This window comes from Harpia harpyja, chromosome 21, assembly GCF_026419915.1.
Source record: "Harpia harpyja isolate bHarHar1 chromosome 21, bHarHar1 primary haplotype, whole genome shotgun sequence".
Taxonomy (NCBI): domain Eukaryota; kingdom Metazoa; phylum Chordata; class Aves; order Accipitriformes; family Accipitridae; genus Harpia; species Harpia harpyja.
Window position 1 is genome coordinate 9,657,678 of NC_068960.1, and position 18,572 is coordinate 9,676,249.

The 18,572-nt window shown below is 39.6% G+C and overlaps 2 protein-coding genes across 2 annotated transcripts in view; one reads left to right on the forward strand and one right to left on the reverse strand.

The window, feature by feature from the left end:
• The window catches only part of IQCK (IQ motif containing K), a 55,616-nt gene extending 47,474 nt beyond the window's left edge, over nt 1–8,142 (reverse strand). The window contains exons 1-4 of the mRNA XM_052772413.1: nt 8,060–8,142; nt 6,534–6,589; nt 4,641–4,779; nt 2,100–2,197 (exon numbers count right to left, since the gene is read on the reverse strand). Coding sequence (XP_052628373.1) covers nt 2,100–2,197; nt 4,641–4,779; nt 6,534–6,589; nt 8,060–8,108 — 342 coding nt within the window. The 5' untranslated portion in view covers nt 8,109–8,142. The remainder of the gene's footprint in view (nt 1–2,099; nt 2,198–4,640; nt 4,780–6,533; nt 6,590–8,059) is intronic.
• KNOP1 (lysine rich nucleolar protein 1) lies at nt 8,121–17,893 on the forward strand. The gene is made up of 5 exons (XM_052772406.1): nt 8,121–8,224; nt 9,378–10,788; nt 14,484–14,552; nt 15,050–15,127; nt 17,501–17,893. Exons 2-5 carry the CDS (start codon nt 9,379–9,381, stop codon nt 17,810–17,812), a joined length of 1,869 nt encoding a protein of 622 aa, XP_052628366.1. The 5' UTR covers nt 8,121–8,224; nt 9,378; the 3' UTR covers nt 17,813–17,893.
• Nucleotides 17,894–18,572: the final 679 nt, after the last annotated feature.

Sequence of the window (18,572 nt, forward strand, 5' to 3'; positions counted from 1 at the left end):
TCAGATAAGGAAACAGAATGTCAAAGTACAAGCACCTGGACAGTAATGGAAAAGAACACAAATATTCAGTTATATGGCAAGCATAAAGAGCTATTGTTTTACTAATTATTGTTCAAAAGGAGGAAGAAATGATGTCACAGTGGAAAATTATCATCTGACATAAGCTTGCTTTCCTAAACTTCCTTCCACAATAGCAGGACATCTCTCTAGAAAACAACAAAAATCACTTAGTGCCTTTTTTTTAGATGTGCTCATTTTTATGAAGTTTCTATGCATTAGAAAAGAATTGGTTTTATTAGTTTATTATAAAGCAACACACAGACCCATACAAAACCCATTTTCAGAACAGATACTTTCTAATCTACATACCACTGAAGCTCTGCAAAATTTCTCAGATTAAAAATAGCTGAAGTAACCTTAGATTTGTCCTGAGTTTGAAATGGAAATATTTCTAAGAATTCTCATATTTTTGTATTAAGTGCTGGTTTATTGCCTTCAGAAATATGTAACATCTAGCAAGGACTGTATGTTAAGCCAGCTGGAAGGCATGACTTTTTCCTGTTAAAGGATATGTGCTTCCTTTAAAAAAAAAAACCAAAACAAATCAATATAAATTTCATTAAAAGTGTGATGAATAATATATATGTTCAATCTGTTCTTGCCTAGGTAATGTAAATGGGATGTCAGGAATGATGTACAGAGATGTCGTGCCGAAACAGCACGTAAATGAACCATTTTCCTATTCCACCTGTATTAATCACAGATTATAAATACATATACATGCATCTATAAATCAATCAATTTATAGACACACACAAATCTTGTGAAGACTGAGCAAAAACTGAAATAACTTACTGTTATTAAATGTACAGATTTGGATTTGAAATGCAAGTTTGGGGTGTCCATTCAAGCGTGGTAAGCTTTGTGTCTTTTTGGCTGTGCCAGGCATGTATAGGTCAGTGGCAAATAGCACACACGTAATTTTTACAAATTGTTCCACAATGACTGTTATCATACATACACATCCCTATAACAGGAACTCAATGTCAGTGGTTGGAGAGGAGATAGATCAAGACCTAAGATGATTAATAGCCCACTAGTAACACAAAGTCCTCCTCATTTCACTATCATTTTAATTTATAACATTTTAATCTATAACCCCAAGAGCACAAACTGTATTCCTCAGATGTGCATCATGTACAAAAAGGGAGATATTTTCATTGTAATTTATATTAATTGCTCTTTATATTATGAAGCTGCAAGTAAGAGGAGGCTCCGCTGCAGGCATAAAAATACAGAGAAGTTTTACATTGGAAAGCGTGGATGACAGGTAGAAAGTAGGAAAGAAATAGAAAAATAAAAATTACTTCCATGGTTGGAGAAAATAGCAGAAATGATGGAAAACCCCACAACTCCCAGTACCTAATCTATTGCTGGCGGTCTGTGAGTTAGGCTATGATGATACAATGAGCTTTATTTTGCACCAGTTCTAATGCTTTTTTAAGCATTCCCTGTATACAGTGAGCAATGTCTCCCTAGATATGTTTACGCACACATACAGTGAAATCAAATTTATAAAAATATATGTAGCAAACAATGATTTCTAAAATGTGCAATTTTTATAAGCTTATTAATGCTGAATACCCTGCTTTCCAATTAAATGAAATTTACACAGAATGTTAAAAAAGCTAAAATACAAAATGTACCTCTATTAGGATGCCAGCCCAGCAAAAATAATTGAGTAATGAAGTAAAATTCAAATTCTTTACATCACCCTCAAATGAGTGATATGTATTAATCTGAAAGGAAGCCTGTTTCTCTAAAATACAATGCTATTTAGGCTAGATACAACTGGATATTTACGGAGGATTTGTTGTGAGTTAGAGATTGTCATAATGATTAAGTCTATGTAGTATGCAATCAGTTCTGAATTACAGGAGAAAACAACATTCAAGACCAGATCCAAAACAACTCATGATATGTTATTTCATATTATTGTGGTTGGTTTTCCTGCAAAAGATCAAATAAAGAAATACAGCCTGTGAAATAAAAGGCTGTAACTTCCTGTCAATGATTTGAACTTAAAACTAAAAACTAACCTCGAAACACTTTTCCTTCTTTGCTTGATGCAGAAGTTCAGCCATTCCAGGTAAGAGTACTGGAAATACGTAATACTCTAAGTATTCTCGAGGAGAACCTGAGCAAAACAGTACAGCCTTCACTTACAGGTAAGCACTTAGATTTCACAAAAAGATGAACATTAGATATCATAAACTAAGTATCAGTCATTTTATCAATACCAACACAGCTTGAACTAAACAGATTAATTCAGTTCAGATACAGCCACAGATCTGTCTTCACTTCTCTTCAGCCAAGACAACATAAAGTTGAGTAAATTTCAAACTAAAGGTGCATCAACGCTGCCTCAGAGATGTCAGACTTAGTTTTAAATGAGTAAACTCAGACACCAAAAGCAGTTTAGTCACGGAAATGAAAAGCGATGTGGACTAAGTTACACTGACAGAAAGAAAAGTAAATTAGCCTCTGCTGAACTCAGTGCTGTTACAGCTAGACCACTTTTGGTACCTATACTCATGCCCTTTACAAGCTGCAGTAACAGAGTTGGTCGTAAAACTGAATTTCTAGACAGAGGAAAAAACAAAGGTTATATTTCAGTGGTGCTGTGATTTCTTTCTCATAATTACTTCCTACTTGCCAGATCCTTCAAAATTTGAACATGACTCCATATACCCAATTTCTTCCACCTTGGGAAGGCTGTCTGGGTTGGCAACTCTCTCTTATGTTTGACTGCACTGCCCTTACATGAAGTCTACTTACCATACTTCTCATGTGCTCACACACATTGGCATCACTGAGTTCAATGCAGAAGAAAGCAGCTGCAGTCAGCATCACCAAAAACCAGCAGTGCTATTGCTCATGCTCTACACATAGCCTAATGGCGACATGCTTGCTCAACTGAGAGACTCAAGCTCTGTTTCCTTCTCAGCTCTTCCCCACATCTCCATCTTCCCTAACGGGACCTTTCACCATTAGCTTATAAACTGGGTGAAGTGGAGGAGCCTTCTACCCCTTCTGATGAAGACACTGCACATGGAGGAACTCAAGTTCACTGGGCCAGAGGGAAGAGGGAGGATGACCCTGTATGAAGCCATAAGAGAACTTCCCTCAGAAAGGTGAACAAAACCAAACCTGTTAGGATCCTAGACAAGCAGGGGTAGCTTATAGGCTGAAGTGCTGTCCTTGATTTAAAGCCAGACTGCCTGCCATTCAGTAAGTATTCCAGTTTTGGTGTGGCCAGTAAAGGTTAAGTTATAGAAGTGTTCTCTTTTGGCAACACAGCTGAAACACTGAATTTATTCTCTGCTTTATACCTTTAATTGGTTCACATACTGCCAGAAAATGTTCATAATTGGAAGAACACTATATATATATATATATAGTCCTGGTTTCAGCTGGGACAGAGTTAATTGTCTTCCTAGTAGCTGGTACAGTGCTATGTTTTGAGTTCAGTATGCAAAGAATGTTGATAACACTGATGTTTTCAGTTGTTGCTCAGTAGTGTTTAGACTAAAGTCAAGGATTTTTCAGCTTCTCAAGCCCAGCCAGTGAGAAAGCTGGAGGGGCACAAGAAGCTGGCACAGGACACAGCCAGGGCAGCTGACCCAAAGTGGCCAACGGGGTATTCCATACCATGTGATGTCACATCTAGTATAGAAACTGGGGGGAGTGGGGGCAGGGGATCGCCGCTCAGGGACTGGCTGGGTGTCGATTGGCGGGTGGTGAGCAATTGCACTGTGCATCATTTGTACATTCCAATCCTTTTATCATTACTGTTGTCATTTTATTAGTGTTATCATTATCATTACCAGTTTCTTCTTTTCTGTTCTATTAAACCGTTCTTATCTCAACCCACGAGTTTTACTTCTTTTCCCAATTTTCTCCCCCATCCCACTGGGTGGGGGGGGGAGTGAGTGAGCAAGCAGCTGCGTGGTGCTTAGTTGCTGGCTGGGGTTAAACCACGACACATATATATATATATGTAAAAGCCAAGGGTAATACTACTTCTGACTAGCAACAGGAATTCCTAATGAGCAAGAATGAATGAAAGGGAAGAAAAGATATAAAGAAGGGCTAAAATGCATAATAAAAACACATTGCTACTTGGTAAATTTTATAAAGTATAGAAATTGATAAAAATGGAAGGACAAAACTTTAGCACTGTTCCCATTCTAATTTGTAATCAGCCGGGCAAAGATAGTATTTCGAAAGCAGTTTTCAAACTCAATTGTCTATTTAGTCTATTGATCCTAGTTTTGCATTATTAAATTAGAGGAAGAAATGCTTGTCTTTCTCTGATTTAAGTCACTTATTCAGAAGAGAACAGAACTACCTTAACAGCTAGACAATGCTACTGATTTGTAATGCACCATTTGAGCTTTCTTCCACTGACCAAGTGGCCAAGCTGGCTCCCTGGTTACAGACCAGGGGACTAATCATGCAAATTCCACTTAAGAAAAGGTGTTGTAGCTCTTTACACTTTAAATTCAACAAATGACAAACCCTTGACAAATCCAAGAAAAATAATCACAGCAGGTTCAAGATAATATACTCTTACTTACATGTTTTTGGATCAGGTGGTTCTGAAATGGGGGCTGCCTCAGGTATGGGAAGTGACTGTTGGATAACAGTATCAGCTGCAGGGTCTGAATAAAATTGTTCCATATGTAATGGCTGCAATATTCCTGCTTCCAAAGACACCTGTTCAAGAGAAATGTAACCTATATAAATACCCCAATCAGACTGTAAAAAAATATAGAAGCCAATTCAACAGGAAAAATTATAAGGTCAGTTAAAAAAAATATGGAATTATAATTTCTAATTCAAATATTAAATTATTTCAGTATTTTCTGAGTACTTTAAAAGAAAGAATTACACTGTAAAAAATTCTGCAGTGTCCAGCGTAATAAAAACGTCCAAACCTAACAGAAAGTATATATATGACTGCTTTTAAGAGAATATGGTGAGATATCACAATTTAAAAAACATTTTAGCCATTGTAAGAAACAGTAATTCTTTGAAAATTAAAATTGGCAACATTATCTGAATAAGTGTTTTTCCACTCAGAAGCTTATATATTTGTTTCTGTATTGTTCAGAAGTCCTGACACTCCCCTTTCAAAGAAAAGAAACTTTCCTTCTAAAGAAAGCAGAAACAGAAATTCAGAGCAGATGTAAATCCAAATCCTAAGTTTCCCCATACAGAAACAATTATGGATACCATGAAAAAAGATAGTCCACAACTTTACGTATGGTTTTTAGGAGTGCAGAAACTATTACAGTGAGCCAGAATAATACTCCTAACAGACACTGAGCAACACCTGTTATAGAAAGGCAGATAACATCCTTTTATCCCCAAGAATGCACCACCATTACAGTTTGCTATGAAAATATGTTATGAAAACTATGTCATCTAAACAGTTTCACTTTAAAATTCAGTTGGATTTATGAGCTACTGAAAAGCAAGTGGTGGGATCAGGGCACTATACTTATAATACACTGCCTGTCAATGGCCACAGATAGACTCCTTTTTAACGTATGCAAGATTCAAAAAATTATCCTTTTGGAAATTAAAAAAAAAGTGCAACAACATAAAAAGGTATATTATTTTATTTTGATGCTCAAATATATCAGTATATTATGCCCAGACTAATGCCCCAAGCAGAGTTCACTACTCGAATTTAATAACAGCCTGTAATGAAGCCAGTTTCATTTGGGGAAACAGGACAGGTCTAAACAGACCAACTGTCAGACAATTTAAACTATAACGTCTTGAACTAGTTCTAAAATAACAAAGTAACCTAAAACAGAATAATAAGAGAAAATGTCTACAAAAATGCCTAATTTAGATGAAAGTTAGCTCTATGTGATGCCCAAAAGAATTAATTTTGCTGCTCCTAGAACTGCTGGGGACAGAGATTTAAAGTGGTTTGTCTTTCTTAAGTTTTTATGTCTGCCAAACAAGTCTTTGTAGACTGAATTTATTGGGTCAAAGTTAGATTTCAAACAATTTTGATCAGGTTTAATTCCACTAATTTCAATGGCCACATCGAAGTGACCTATCACATATGTGAAATTGGGGCATAACTCCTTTGCTGCGCTTGCTCCCCTCTCCTGCGTATTTCAGTGCTCAGTCTGCTTGCAACACCACCCAAAGGAGATCCTTGCACACTTCAGAGTCCTGCCTACGAAGCAGTCACAGAAAAAAGACAGCAAGATGTACAAACCAAACACAGCTGGTAATCTAATTTTAGGATAGTGCTACCCAAGTTGCTTTAAATAAAAGCAATGATTTAGAATATTACATTTGTTGATTCACAAAAGTTGTTTGCAAAATGTAGTTTTGTTTTTGTTTTATGAATGAGGCTACTCTGCGGGTACCTAATTTTCCCATTTAGCTATTTAAAATCTTTTAAAACCAGCCCTATGCAGATTTTTTACTTCAACTATACTCACAGATCCATGTTTTGATTCAGGAACATCTGGAAATTGAGGCTGTTCTGCTTCATACTCTAAAAGTAAAAAGAAATACAACATTTATCCAGAAGACTTTAAAAACGTATTTCTTTTTCTTGTAAACAAACGTTACTTTCTAAAGGTACTTATTCTGGTTTGAAACAACAAAAATTAGTATATAATAAATATTTGTTTAACATGAAATCTAATGTTTTAAAAAGAATGAGAACCTTAGTGCCTCTCGTCTTGGCTTTAAGTCAAGTTCGAGGTTCTCTGATAAATTTTTAACCAAAATAATAATGTAAAATACTTTAATGTAAGCAAAATGCAGATGATTGCACAGAATTAACCATTGGTTTTAGTAGTATGTAATAGTGCTTTTCAACCTGAATTCCTCTATAAACAATTAAATCCCCAGAACATTGCTAAGTATTACTGTCTCCACTTTCAAAAAAAAAAAAGGCAGTACATGATCCACATAGGTTACTGAGCGAATCACGCTCGCTAAGAAAAATAAAGGAGGAAGACAATGGACGTGATATGAAAAAACCTTACAGATTACACAATGCAGAAAATTCTTACAGGCAAACCCAGCAGGTTTACCATTCTACCACTATAATCAGGAGATTTACTGGCATTGCTACTTCCACGTGTAGTACAGATGCCTCAGCTGAATCACATTAGAATAAGTGACTTTATTCCTACATTAATAATGGCCATTTAAACACAAAATACCTACTTTAAGGCATTATAAAGTACTAAGCGAGGAAAACCCCATTTGGGCACTGCAAATCTATGGTGCTGGTATTTCAGCTTCTCGATCAAATCTCGGTGCTCTCAGATTTTAGGAAAACACCCAAGACTTTTGCTATTAAAACCGGACTCTGATAACAGAAGTTTTGTATTCATTGAACTTGCATAATAGCAGTAACATTGTGACCTCTCTGCTTTCCCAAGGCAATAATCTAACCCCATTACCGGGATAATCCCCAAAGCTGCACCCACAAGGGTGCGAATGACTGGGTGGTAAACCAGAGGCCGTGACACTACTGCAATAAGCTGGGTACTTTCAGCCCTACCGGCACCAGGAACACAGACAAAGGTATGTTTCTGTCAGGAGATGATGACAATAAGAAGTAAAGTAACGCTCGTGAGCGGAAGCGCTTTTGAACTTGCTCTCAGCGGTGATTAGGGAGGTTTTTTAGCACCCTTCTGGAGGCAGGTACGGCCAGCGCACTTCCGCAGGGCCGCCTCAGCTCCCCGGCTCCACAGCGCTGACACGGGAACGGGCGCGCCAACGGCGGCGGGGCAGGAGGCGGCCGGCCTCGGCCCAGGCAGCAGCGAGGAGCGGCCCTGAAGAGCCCCGAGCGACCGAGCCGAAGGACGACGGCGGCGGCGGCCCTCCCCGGGGGCCTCTCCCCGCGGGGGTGCAGAGCCGGGTCAGGGCCGGGGCCTCCCCCGCGGGGCCCGCGGCCCGCTCAGGACCTCCCCCTTCCCCCAGGCAGCGGCGGGGGAGGCGCTCCCACCTGCGCACACCCGCTCCCAGAGGCCCGGCGGCCGCCCGCCCGCCGCCATGCCGCTCCGCGTTGCCGTGGCAACCCCTCCGCCAGTCCCCGCGGCGGGGCGGGCGCGGCCGCGTTCCCCTTCCGGGTCGGCGCGGAGCGGCGGGCGCTGCACGTGTGGCGCAGCAGGTAGGCGCCGGCGGGGCGGCCTGAGGAGAGGGGCAGCCCCAGGCCGCGGCCTGCCCGGCGGAGGGGCTCCCGGAGCGCCCGGGCGGGCGGGGGGAGGGGGGCGGCGGCGGCGCCCGTGCGGGGCGGGAACGAGGCGTTGCCGCCGCGCCCCGCTCCTTCCTTCCCCCGCTCTAACGGGGGCTGAAGCGGAGCGGGACGCGGGGTGACCCCCCCACACCCCCCGCCTCGCCTCCTCGCCGCGGGGAGCTGGGTGGGTCCCCTGAGGCGGGGTTTGGCGGGCGGGGGGGCTGCCTGCGGGCGGGCCCGGGCCCGTGCCCGTCAGCCCGGCTCCCGCGGAGCACGGAGCGGCGGGAGGGGGGGGCGGTCACCGCCTCTGCGGGCGCTCTCCGAGAGCCCCGGCGAGCGTGCGGAGCACGGGTGGAGGTGCGCTGCGGTACGCTGAGCTTTGTCGTTTGAAGGAGTTTGACGGGGTGCCTGGCGAGAGGCACTTAAATCCTGTGGGTGAGCTGTTGGTGAAAAGGCAGGAAACCAAGTGGGAAGAAAGAGGTTTCTCAGCAAGGGGAGGGAGTGTCACCAGATGGGCCCCAAAGGCTTCTCTGCTGCAGCCTGCTCACAGGCGTAAGTGTCCCGAGATAGCAAGGAGGAGAAATTACAAACAGAAGCAAATTCAAGGGAATAACTAAGGTGTCTTGAAAGGATCTTGTCATGCTAAGTGGGCAGTAACGTGAAGTTCCGTGTTAAATAAGTGAAAAGTCATACATATGCGGAAAATCACCTTAACTATACTTGCCGATTTATATATATATATGTATATGTCTTGTCATTTACAAAAGATTTTTGGAGGGTGGATTTTTCTGTGCAAACATCCTGACCGGCAGCTGTCAAAAAGACAAATGGAAAGTTACAAACTAATTAGGACAGCACTAAAGAACAAGACAAAAAAATCACCCCTTGACCACTCCAGTACACTATTTTCAGTGTTGCATGCAGTTCTGGTCCCCTCCATCACGGAAAGCAGATTGTGAAATTGGAAAAAGACCGCTGGGGACAATGAGAGATATGGAATGGTTTCAGAATAAAGGAAAACCAAATAGACTAGGACTTGCATCATATTGTTGAAGCAGTGCACTAACATCTTAATTTCATTTTTTAGAATGATAATAAAGAAAAAGAGGAAAGAAGTTCATGAGGAACCTGTACAGAAAAAGAAAAAGGTGAAAAGTAGTAGGAGCCAGACTATCATTAAAATTGAGAAAGATGTTCAAACCGTCATTAAAACTGAGGATGATGACCAGCTTGAGACAAAAACAAAGGTAAGGAAAAAGGAAAATTTAAAAGATGATGAATGTTTAGACCAATTAGAACTGAAGAAGAAGAAAAACAAGAAAAAGAAAGTTGGCTCTGAATTACTGAAAGAAGCACATTCAGAAGGCTTTGTGAATGTAGAAGGCCATCTGGATTCAGAACCTCAAGAAGAATCAGAGGAACAAATTAAAATTCCCAAAAAGAAGAAAAAAAAAGTCCGATGTCATTCCTCCTTATCATTGGAGAATAATCAGAGTAATGATGTGGAGCTTTCAAATCATCATACAGATGGTACTGAGGAAAATGAATTTGCTTTTAAAAAAAGCCGAAAGATTACCACTTTGAATTCAGAATTGGATGTTGAAGTAACTAAGAAAAAAAAGAAGAAAGGTATTTTTTCTTTTTCATTAGAGGACATCCAGGACAGTGAACATAAACAGTCTGAAAAAGTTCATAAAAAGCCACACAAATACATTTCACAAGAAAAAGCTTTTACGGGCGAAAACTGTGGAACAGATATTACCCAGAATGATGGGGAGAGTTATGTGAGAAGAAAGAAGAGGAAGAAAAAGAAAGAGAAGTCCAACTCCTTTTTCCCACTAGCAGATAATCAGGACATCTATGGAGTTCCTGATAGCCCCATTGCATTAAGTGACTTAAGAAAAAGGCAAAGAAAGAATTCCCAGGAAATGACATTGACAGATAGAGAGGAAGAGGGCAGTACTGAGAACTCCAGAAGTATCAGAGAGACCAAGAGGAAGAAGAAGAGAAGCAAAGATATTTCTTCCTTAACATGTGAAGATAATCAAGACAACGGTCACAGAGTTCCTGATAAGCATCTCTCAGCACAGCAAAAAGTTGAGTCTGAGGAAGAAGAGCTTTCTAGAAAAAAAACCAGGAAGAATATCAAGGATAATAATGAAGTTACCAAGAAGAAAAAGAAAAAGAAGATTCAGAAAGAGGAGGAAGAAACAACATACTCAAAAGTTTCTTTAAACAGTGACAGTGCATCTGAAAGCCAAAAAATAACACTACTAGAAAGCAATAAAAAGAACAAAGAGAGCGAAATGAAGCAAGCTGAATGTGTCAGAGGGGACGCTGTAGATGGGGTGTTAAGCAATAGTAATCATATGCTGTGTGACAGAAAAAGAAAAAAAAGAAAAAAAGTACCACCACGGGACTTCGCTGAAGAACCAGGGTCAAAAGCAAATACAAAAAAGAAAAAGATCAAAACAGAAGACATGGGAAATGAGGCACTGGTAAGTTGTAAAGAAGAGGGTATCTTTGCACCGTCCTGCTAAGGAATTGAAAGCTTTTTAGGTAGACAGTTTCCTATTTTGCAGGCTGTTCTGTCTGTTCAGACCCATAGGTTACACTTAGGTCAATAGGGGCCTCTGGGTTTGGAGAAGCAGGATCAGCTGATCTATTGATTTCAGCACATAATAGTTGTGAAACATGGGAAAGTATTTTTTAATGCCTACTGCTGTAGTCATCCAGTGTTTGAATTGTGAAAATGTAAATATTACAACTAACAGCAAGTATTGGCACAAAAAGAAAACTAGTATGTACAGTCATAAATGTTCTTCTATCCCTCCTCCAGTTGCTCTTAGCAAAGTGGCAACACTCTTATAAAATAGGATTTTAACACCATGTCATTTAACCTGAGCAGGTTGGTAATACTGGCAGCATGAATGCATCTAACTGTGTGTGTTAGACTTTTCCTCAAGCTTTTACTGCTGTTAATGCTGGAATTACGTAGTGTTAGAAACAAGGGGGAAATTTAGCCAAAACCTGTTGTCTAACTTGGACAAAACTTTAGAGAAAATCCTAAGAATCCTAAGCGTAGACGAGGCCTAGACCATTGATGTATAAATTCTGATAGAAAAAATACTAGAGAACAACCTAAACACAAATTCTTAATTAAAAAAATAAATCTATGCAAGAAAATAAATAGCTATAAGAGCTGTGTAAATTATAACTGAAGGTAACTGGAATTGTATCCAGACTGACTGTTAATGGAAAGCCCATCCCAAAGTCTTGCAGTACTGCCATTTCTGAGGTGAAACAAACATGGAGAGGAACTGATGAAAGATTTGAAATATAGAGGTTTCTTCTTTGATTTTTTTTCAAAAATTAGACTATTAAGATATGGGTTTATTGCTTTAACTTTTTTTTTTTTAATCTGAGTAGGGTCATATTTTAAAGCTATTTAAGTGCCTAAAGTTAGTTTCTACATGCCTAACCTCTCTTGTTATCATTGGGAATTAAGCTATGAGATGCTCAGAAATTCAGTAGGTATCTATTATATTTTTAGCTGCTTAAACAACTTTGAAAACAGCTCATTGCAAGTTATTAGGAGCTTGTTTTTATTTTCATAGGTAATGGGAAACTGCACTCCAGTTGTTTTTTATCAAGAACTTTGAATGCTTGGCTTGTTTAAAAGTCAGGCGCTAGTTAATAAAGCATCATTGAAGATTTTTGTAAACTAGGGACAGAGCAAGCCACAGTGCTAGCTGCCTCTCAACCACACTTCATGGTGTGCTTTGTTTTGTTATGCACTCATATATGCAGTTTCTTCATGTTCTGTGGAAACGTGGCAGGTTTCTGGTGTCTAGTGCTAATAATTAAATATAGATTTATATAAGCAGGTTCTTCAGCCTTCATGGAGACCCAGATACAGGCTTTTTCCACAAAGGTTTGTGTTGGGAGTGTGTATGCTTATCAGTCATGAGGTGAGCAGATGTTTGGGGCTTTTTACTTAGATTTCTCCTTTTGACCTTTCAAAGGACAAGGTGGTTTTATTGCTGGGCTATATTTTCTAATTAAATTGACATTGCCTTTTTGAGACTGTTTGACATTATTTGGATTCTTACAGCTGCTCACATTCTGTGGAGGCAAGATAAGCCTAACGATGACAAGTAAACTTGCATGACCAATTACAATGGAAAACACAGCAAATACCTTACAAACAATTGAGGAGAAGGGTGTAGGGTGATGCATGTTTTGTTTCTCTTTCCCATATTCAGCTCTGTCCTTTAATAATAAAAAGTACTTTAGAGAAATTCTCCTGAAGATTGAGAAGTCTGGGTATATCAGTTCTAGAGAAATCTAGTTCCTGCCAGGCCAAAAGACACTGCTGTAATAAATGGCTGATAACGTCGGTCTTGCATTTAACTGTGTCATAGTCCTGAAACATTTTCTAGTCTACAGTGTGTCACGCACACTGCTGCATGCCTTGAAAAATCCTCTGTTTGGCTTGTGCAGGAAGCAAAAGAGTAAGTTTTTAAAGACAATATGGAGTGATACCCACTTAATATCAATGACTGATATTTTTCCCATTGGATGCCATTACAGTCAACTTGGGCAGAGTGAGGAGAAGCAAGTACTCAGTTTACTTCTTTGAAGTTGTTTGCCTGCAGATAGCATAATCCTACCATGTGTGAATGTGCACCCCTTCCATGAAGTTGAGGGAAGATTGGCACACCTCCACAGGGAGTACTTTTTGCCATGCAGTAGCCTTCAGCAGGTCAGCAACATGCTGTGAATTAGCAGGGATGGGGGTGCACCCATCCTCCTTCCCTGTCTGCCACTTAACCTTCCAGCTAAAAAACCAGTATGTTGCAGCTGTTTGCAGAATCCTGTCACAACAGTTTTCCTGCTTGTTCTAATAAATCTGAAAAGACAGTACCAGGCCATCTAGAAGTAAACTGGGGGGGGGGTTGTTGTTTTTTTCTTTTCATCCAAGAGAATGAGCTCTCCTTATTGCAGACAGTGTTCTCGCATTTTTAGTGGTGCATGTACTTGTGTGTGTGTGAAATCAATGTATAAAAGGTATCTTTGGAAAACTAGGTAAATCATTCATGGCTTTAAATAAAACTGTAAACCCTCAAAAAAGTAACAGCAGCTTCTGCTGACAGAAGTGTATTACAAATCTTTTCCTTGTCTTTCTGTTCCCTGGCTATTTCATGCTTGGATTATTATGTTAGCTGTATCAATAGATCTTCTCTTTGGCCACCTTTACCAGGCTGGTCTAAAGCTTATGGCTCTAATTTACCACTATCCTGGACTTATTACTTATCCTGTTACACTGGATGCCCAAAAATCTTATTACAACTTTGGAAAAGAAAGGCTGAGGGCAATCATCTAGAAACGCCAGTCAATGGGAGCAAAAGCTGCTGAAGGGCTACATTTTGTGGAAGAGTTATCAGTATCTGGCTGCTTGTGGACTCTACCACTGATTTACCTCCTGCCATTCTGCCTGTCCATTCCTGCCCTAGCTGCTCTGTCTCTTCACATCAGCTCCCCGTTCCTCCCTCTCAAATGTGGAACTAATGTGCTGTTTGCTGCCATTGTAGGAGACACTTCATGTATGTGTCGTGCCTCTCCCTGTGTTCTTTCCAGACCAGAAGCTCCTTGGGGACCATCATTTACTCATGTACTCTGCATTTGTACAAGACAGACCACAATGCAACTTTCTGGGGTATTTTTTTGTTTAAGTGGCTAGTGGGATCAACGTGCCTCAAGCTTGTCCTGTGCCTTCATAGGGGCCGTTATCTTACCACCATTTTTTAAATTATTTTTATTTAAAATTTTCTCTGTCCTTTATTTCAAGTATAAACTTAAACTTGTTTAACGGTTTAATTTGAAACAACCCTGCCTGCAAACGTTACTATATGTGCCAGTGATGTTGGCAGGTCCGCTTTAATGTGTGAATTAAAAAAAATCCCTTATCCTCTTTGTTAAAAAAAGGATCTCTTCCTTGGGGAGAAAGTCTCTCCATAGAAAAACACAGGTTTCAACTGGCATTTCCAGCTTAGATCTGACTACTTCTTCTTGCCCCAGAACAGTACTATTGTGTTGCTTAGTGTTTTTACTACTTACATGGTTAGAGCTGTGTAAATTCTAATTACAGAATAGATAAAAATATTCATACAAACTTTTTCCTGTTTTACAGAAACATATGGATGATGTAACTATTGTGCAGGAAAAAAAAGGAAACTGTGATGAAGTTAACATAGACAAGGTATGCTTTGTCTTAATTGTGTAAGGTTTAAAGCAAGTCAGTATTTAATGTATGCATAGAATTTGTAACAAAAAACCTGTTTTGTTGCTCATCTATGCCAAGATTTCCCTAAATAGAGCTCTGCTTAAAATGTGCTTTACCTTCCATGGGTTAAGTCCAAAATGTACAGCTCCAGTCAATATCAGAAGCTTCTAAGTAGCTTATTAGGTTAAATACAGGTTTCTTTGCCTCTCATCAATGTTGGCAGTTTCAGTGTAGCTGTTACCTGCAATTAGAAGATTAAACGTATCTGATACAGCAAAATGTTCATTTAAACTACCACTAGAAAAATCACAGTTCTTATGTCGAGTGTGTAAAAGGATCAGATGCAACTTTTTAATTATCCTTAGAAAATTCTGAAGGTAACCAATTATTTTATTCTTGCCTTTTCTTTGTGAATTAAATTGTCATTTAACACACAGAAGATAGTGTCTTGTGCTGTTTTTTCTGCATGCTAGGTGAGGCGGCAGGCTCTGCAAGAAGAAATCGATAGAGAATCTGGCAAAACTAAGGTTTTCAGTCCCAAAGTGGAACGGGTATGTATAAACTTAGACCTTGGTCTGATGGAAATACTGTCTTCCAGAGAAAGCTCCTGAAAAAAGCATTGCACTCTTTTTTGTATGTGGCTCAGGTACATGGCTTGGCACAACAGTCTGCCTTTTGACTGTAAATTTAAGGTCATGCTATAGGACAAGTTAGTACAATCCCAAGAGAGTCTGGGAGCTGACCAGTGAACTCCAATAGCAGTTGGCATTGTACAGTGCTCTAATTCTTATCATCAGTCCTCAAAAGCAACATTTTCTCTGGTTCCTCTGGAGAATGAGCCACGACAAATTGCTCCAGAAGCATTTCCTGCTTACTGTGAAATATAAATAATTCCAGGCTATGGATATAGCAGTCACTGAATTGTATCTGAATTGTTATCTAGAAGACTTTGCAGACATTCAGAAACAGGGGTGCACATGGAAAGGTAAAAGGGATGACAACTGATAACGCATATATGTGATATTTACAGTCAGTCCTCTCCTAACTTCTACATCTTTCCTCCACCTCTTTGAAAGATGATTCTTTATTCTTTGCTTCTGCATCCTACTCAGCCTGCCTCCTGACAGGTTTACAGTAAGGTAGTGGAAACTGTTGCAGTAGTGTTTAGCAGGGGTAATAAGATTCAGGAGGAGAGAAAGCTTTTTTAAGTAATTCAGGATTCTTAGTTGTTTCACAAGACTGCCAGTATGCCTAGAAAGTTGGAATATACCTCAAACAAATGCCAGAAACAACTACTGTAGTTTTTTTACATAGTGGGAAGCAGACCACAATAGCTCTGGAACTGCAACTATCTAATAGTCTCTGAAGTCATTGAGAAAAATGACATCCTTGGCAGGGGATCTCAGTTCTTTGGTGCTGATCTGTCTCTGCTTAGTAGTATGCAGAAGAATAGAAGCTATGAAAACTAATTCATCAGCTTCACGAAGAGTGAGCTGGAAATGCTGCAGCAAAAGCTATGTGTAGTGCCTGCCAGCAGTTCACTTAAAAAAGATTACAGGGTTTGACAAGCCATAATTATTTTTGCACCTGTGCAGATGTCTCCCATTCCAAAGGGAGGACATATATTTCTGTGTATGTGCGCATGTGTCTGTGTCACTGACCTGGGCTTATACAGCAACTTGTCTTTGAGCAATGTAAAAATACTAAAGTATTATGGATAGCTTTCTTTTAATAGCAGGTATTCTGGCCTGCAGTAGCGAATGATACTCCAGCCTTGCATTTTTTTAACTTAAACCTGCTAGAGCTTGCCTGCAATACTGTGTAGCATGCTGTGTGTCATGTTGGCTGTCTAGTGGAGAATGACTGTTTCATGCAAGCTACAGCTGTTCAGTTGGAAGGATTTCAGGCTTACATAAACATACCACTAAATTCACATTTTTTCCTTTGATGTAGCCAGCTCAGTCTATTTAATTAATGATCAAACGTTCTTCCATTTAATATCACTCCCAATTTTAACAAAAAAATTGGGAGTAGCAGTCCTGCCAAAAATAGTTATAAATGACTGCACAGCTCCTCGCCATAGCTCAGGAGTCAAGTAAGACCCTTAGATAATGAAGCCTGTTCTCAGGTAAGCCAAAAGTTCATAAACTTTGTAAACCATATGATTTATCTTGGGTTATCCACAAACAGCTGAATTCTGATTTTACTTGGACATTGCCTATATTCTCAGAAGGAGGAGTGAACTAGTTCAAAGAATGCAGTGAAAGGCAAATACAGCAAATACAAAGAATACAGCAAACTGCAAGGGAGGGGAGGCTTGAAGAGTATTACATTTAATCCTGTTGGATAAGGGTATGCCCTCAGTTTTTGCACCCCTGCAATATTAGTGGTAATTAGTGGGATGAGAATGCAAATATTACTTAAAGCATATGAGCCAGATTGAATACCGTCTCCAAAACTGACATAACAAAACACTGCTGAAAACAGCTACCTAACTAGGCAATAGGAAAACGAAAAGATAGCCGTACGAAGTGACAGAGTGAAAGAGGATTGAGTCTGACACTTGTCTTGGAATAAGAGAAATGACTGGGCAATGTCTGTCTCTTTGAGCTAGGTAAATATTCTCCAGAAAGTAGAAAAGCCAAGATTCTTAAAGACAGAGGCAGAGGAGATTCTGAAGTGCATTAAACCCTGTCTCCAGGTTAAATGAACTGAAATGCTAATGAAGATGCACTCATGCAGGGTTATGTCATTCTTTCCTCATGTCCTTCGAGAGGTATTACCCTTGGAATGACTGCTTCCCAGCTTTGTCAGCTCTGTCAGGTTTTTGTAGCTGGTTCTGTTCCCATGGCACACAGCCAGAAATTGTCTTCTTTGGTCTTGGTATTATTTAATTTTAGTGTTAACCTTGTTTTGCTTCACAGGATACCAAGTTTGGCCAGTGGAGTACAGCTGCTTTTCAAAGTTCTGAGGAAGAAATGAAGTTTTTTAGACTGATGGGTGGCTTTAAAAAGGGCTCTGCACCTATCCAAAATCTCTCAGCAACTACAAACAAACCGAACATGGCTCTGAACAGGGAAGGGGAGGAGAAATTACAGCAGGCTCTGAAGATGGAATTCGATAAAGCAATGGACTTGAAGCAACATAGAGGAATTGGTCTTGGATTTCAACCTGCTGCCAACAAAAAAGTATACATAGACAAATACACATCTAGATCTATAAAATTTGAAGATTAAAACCCTGAAGTAATAAAAGGAATGAAAATTCAACAGGCAAATTTCTTTTTACTTGAAATAAAATACAAAATGTTTAAGGAATTTGATTTATGAGACACTTTTAGTACAAGTTTTCAGCTGCATATGCCAGATATGTGAAGCTGGGTCCTCACTTGAGCTGAACAGTAAGTTTTTGAAACCTTTACAATGTTTTCTACAAGAGAGAGCCTCTTTCAAAGATTGAAGATAGGTAGGCAATGCCTGCAACAAGTTGAAATGTAGTAAATTTTTTTTAAATGCTGATTTCATAAACTTATTTTTAGCTACATCTTAGTGATTCTAAAGGATTTTAGTATTCTGTAAAATCTTCACGTTTTTACACTCAGTGAGTGGTACAAAGTGACGACATTTTACTTTGAAGAAACACTACTGCTATGCCTACAAATTTGATGAGGGGAGACTTTTTAACTCAGAAAGTAGTTTCTTAAATATCAGCATCTTCATTATAATAATGAGTAGCATTGAACATCCTCTATATTTTAACTATGCTCTGGCATTTGGATTTTCAAGCAGCAGCTGTTACCTGTAAATGAAGGTAAATGCTTTCTGGATAGCTGCACCAAATATATGGATCTAGACTTCCTAAATTATAGGAAGCAAGGTGATTTTAATAATGTGCCTATTGGGTTCATGATACATCAATCTGAATGAAATTTCTAACCTTTGGCTTTTCAGACAACCTGCACTTTCACTGGCGTTTTAATAAGAGTACAAAATATGA

Coding starts and splice junctions, on each gene's coding strand:
- KNOP1 (XM_052772406.1), top strand. CDS start 9,379: ATGATAATAAAGAAAAAGAGGAAAGAAGTTCATGAGGAACCTGTACAG. Junction 10,789..14,483: donor ACATGGGAAATGAGGCACTG/GTAAGTTGTAAA, acceptor CCTGTTTTACAG/AAACATATGGATGATGTAAC. Junction 14,553..15,049: donor ATGAAGTTAACATAGACAAG/GTATGCTTTGTC, acceptor TCTGCATGCTAG/GTGAGGCGGCAGGCTCTGCA.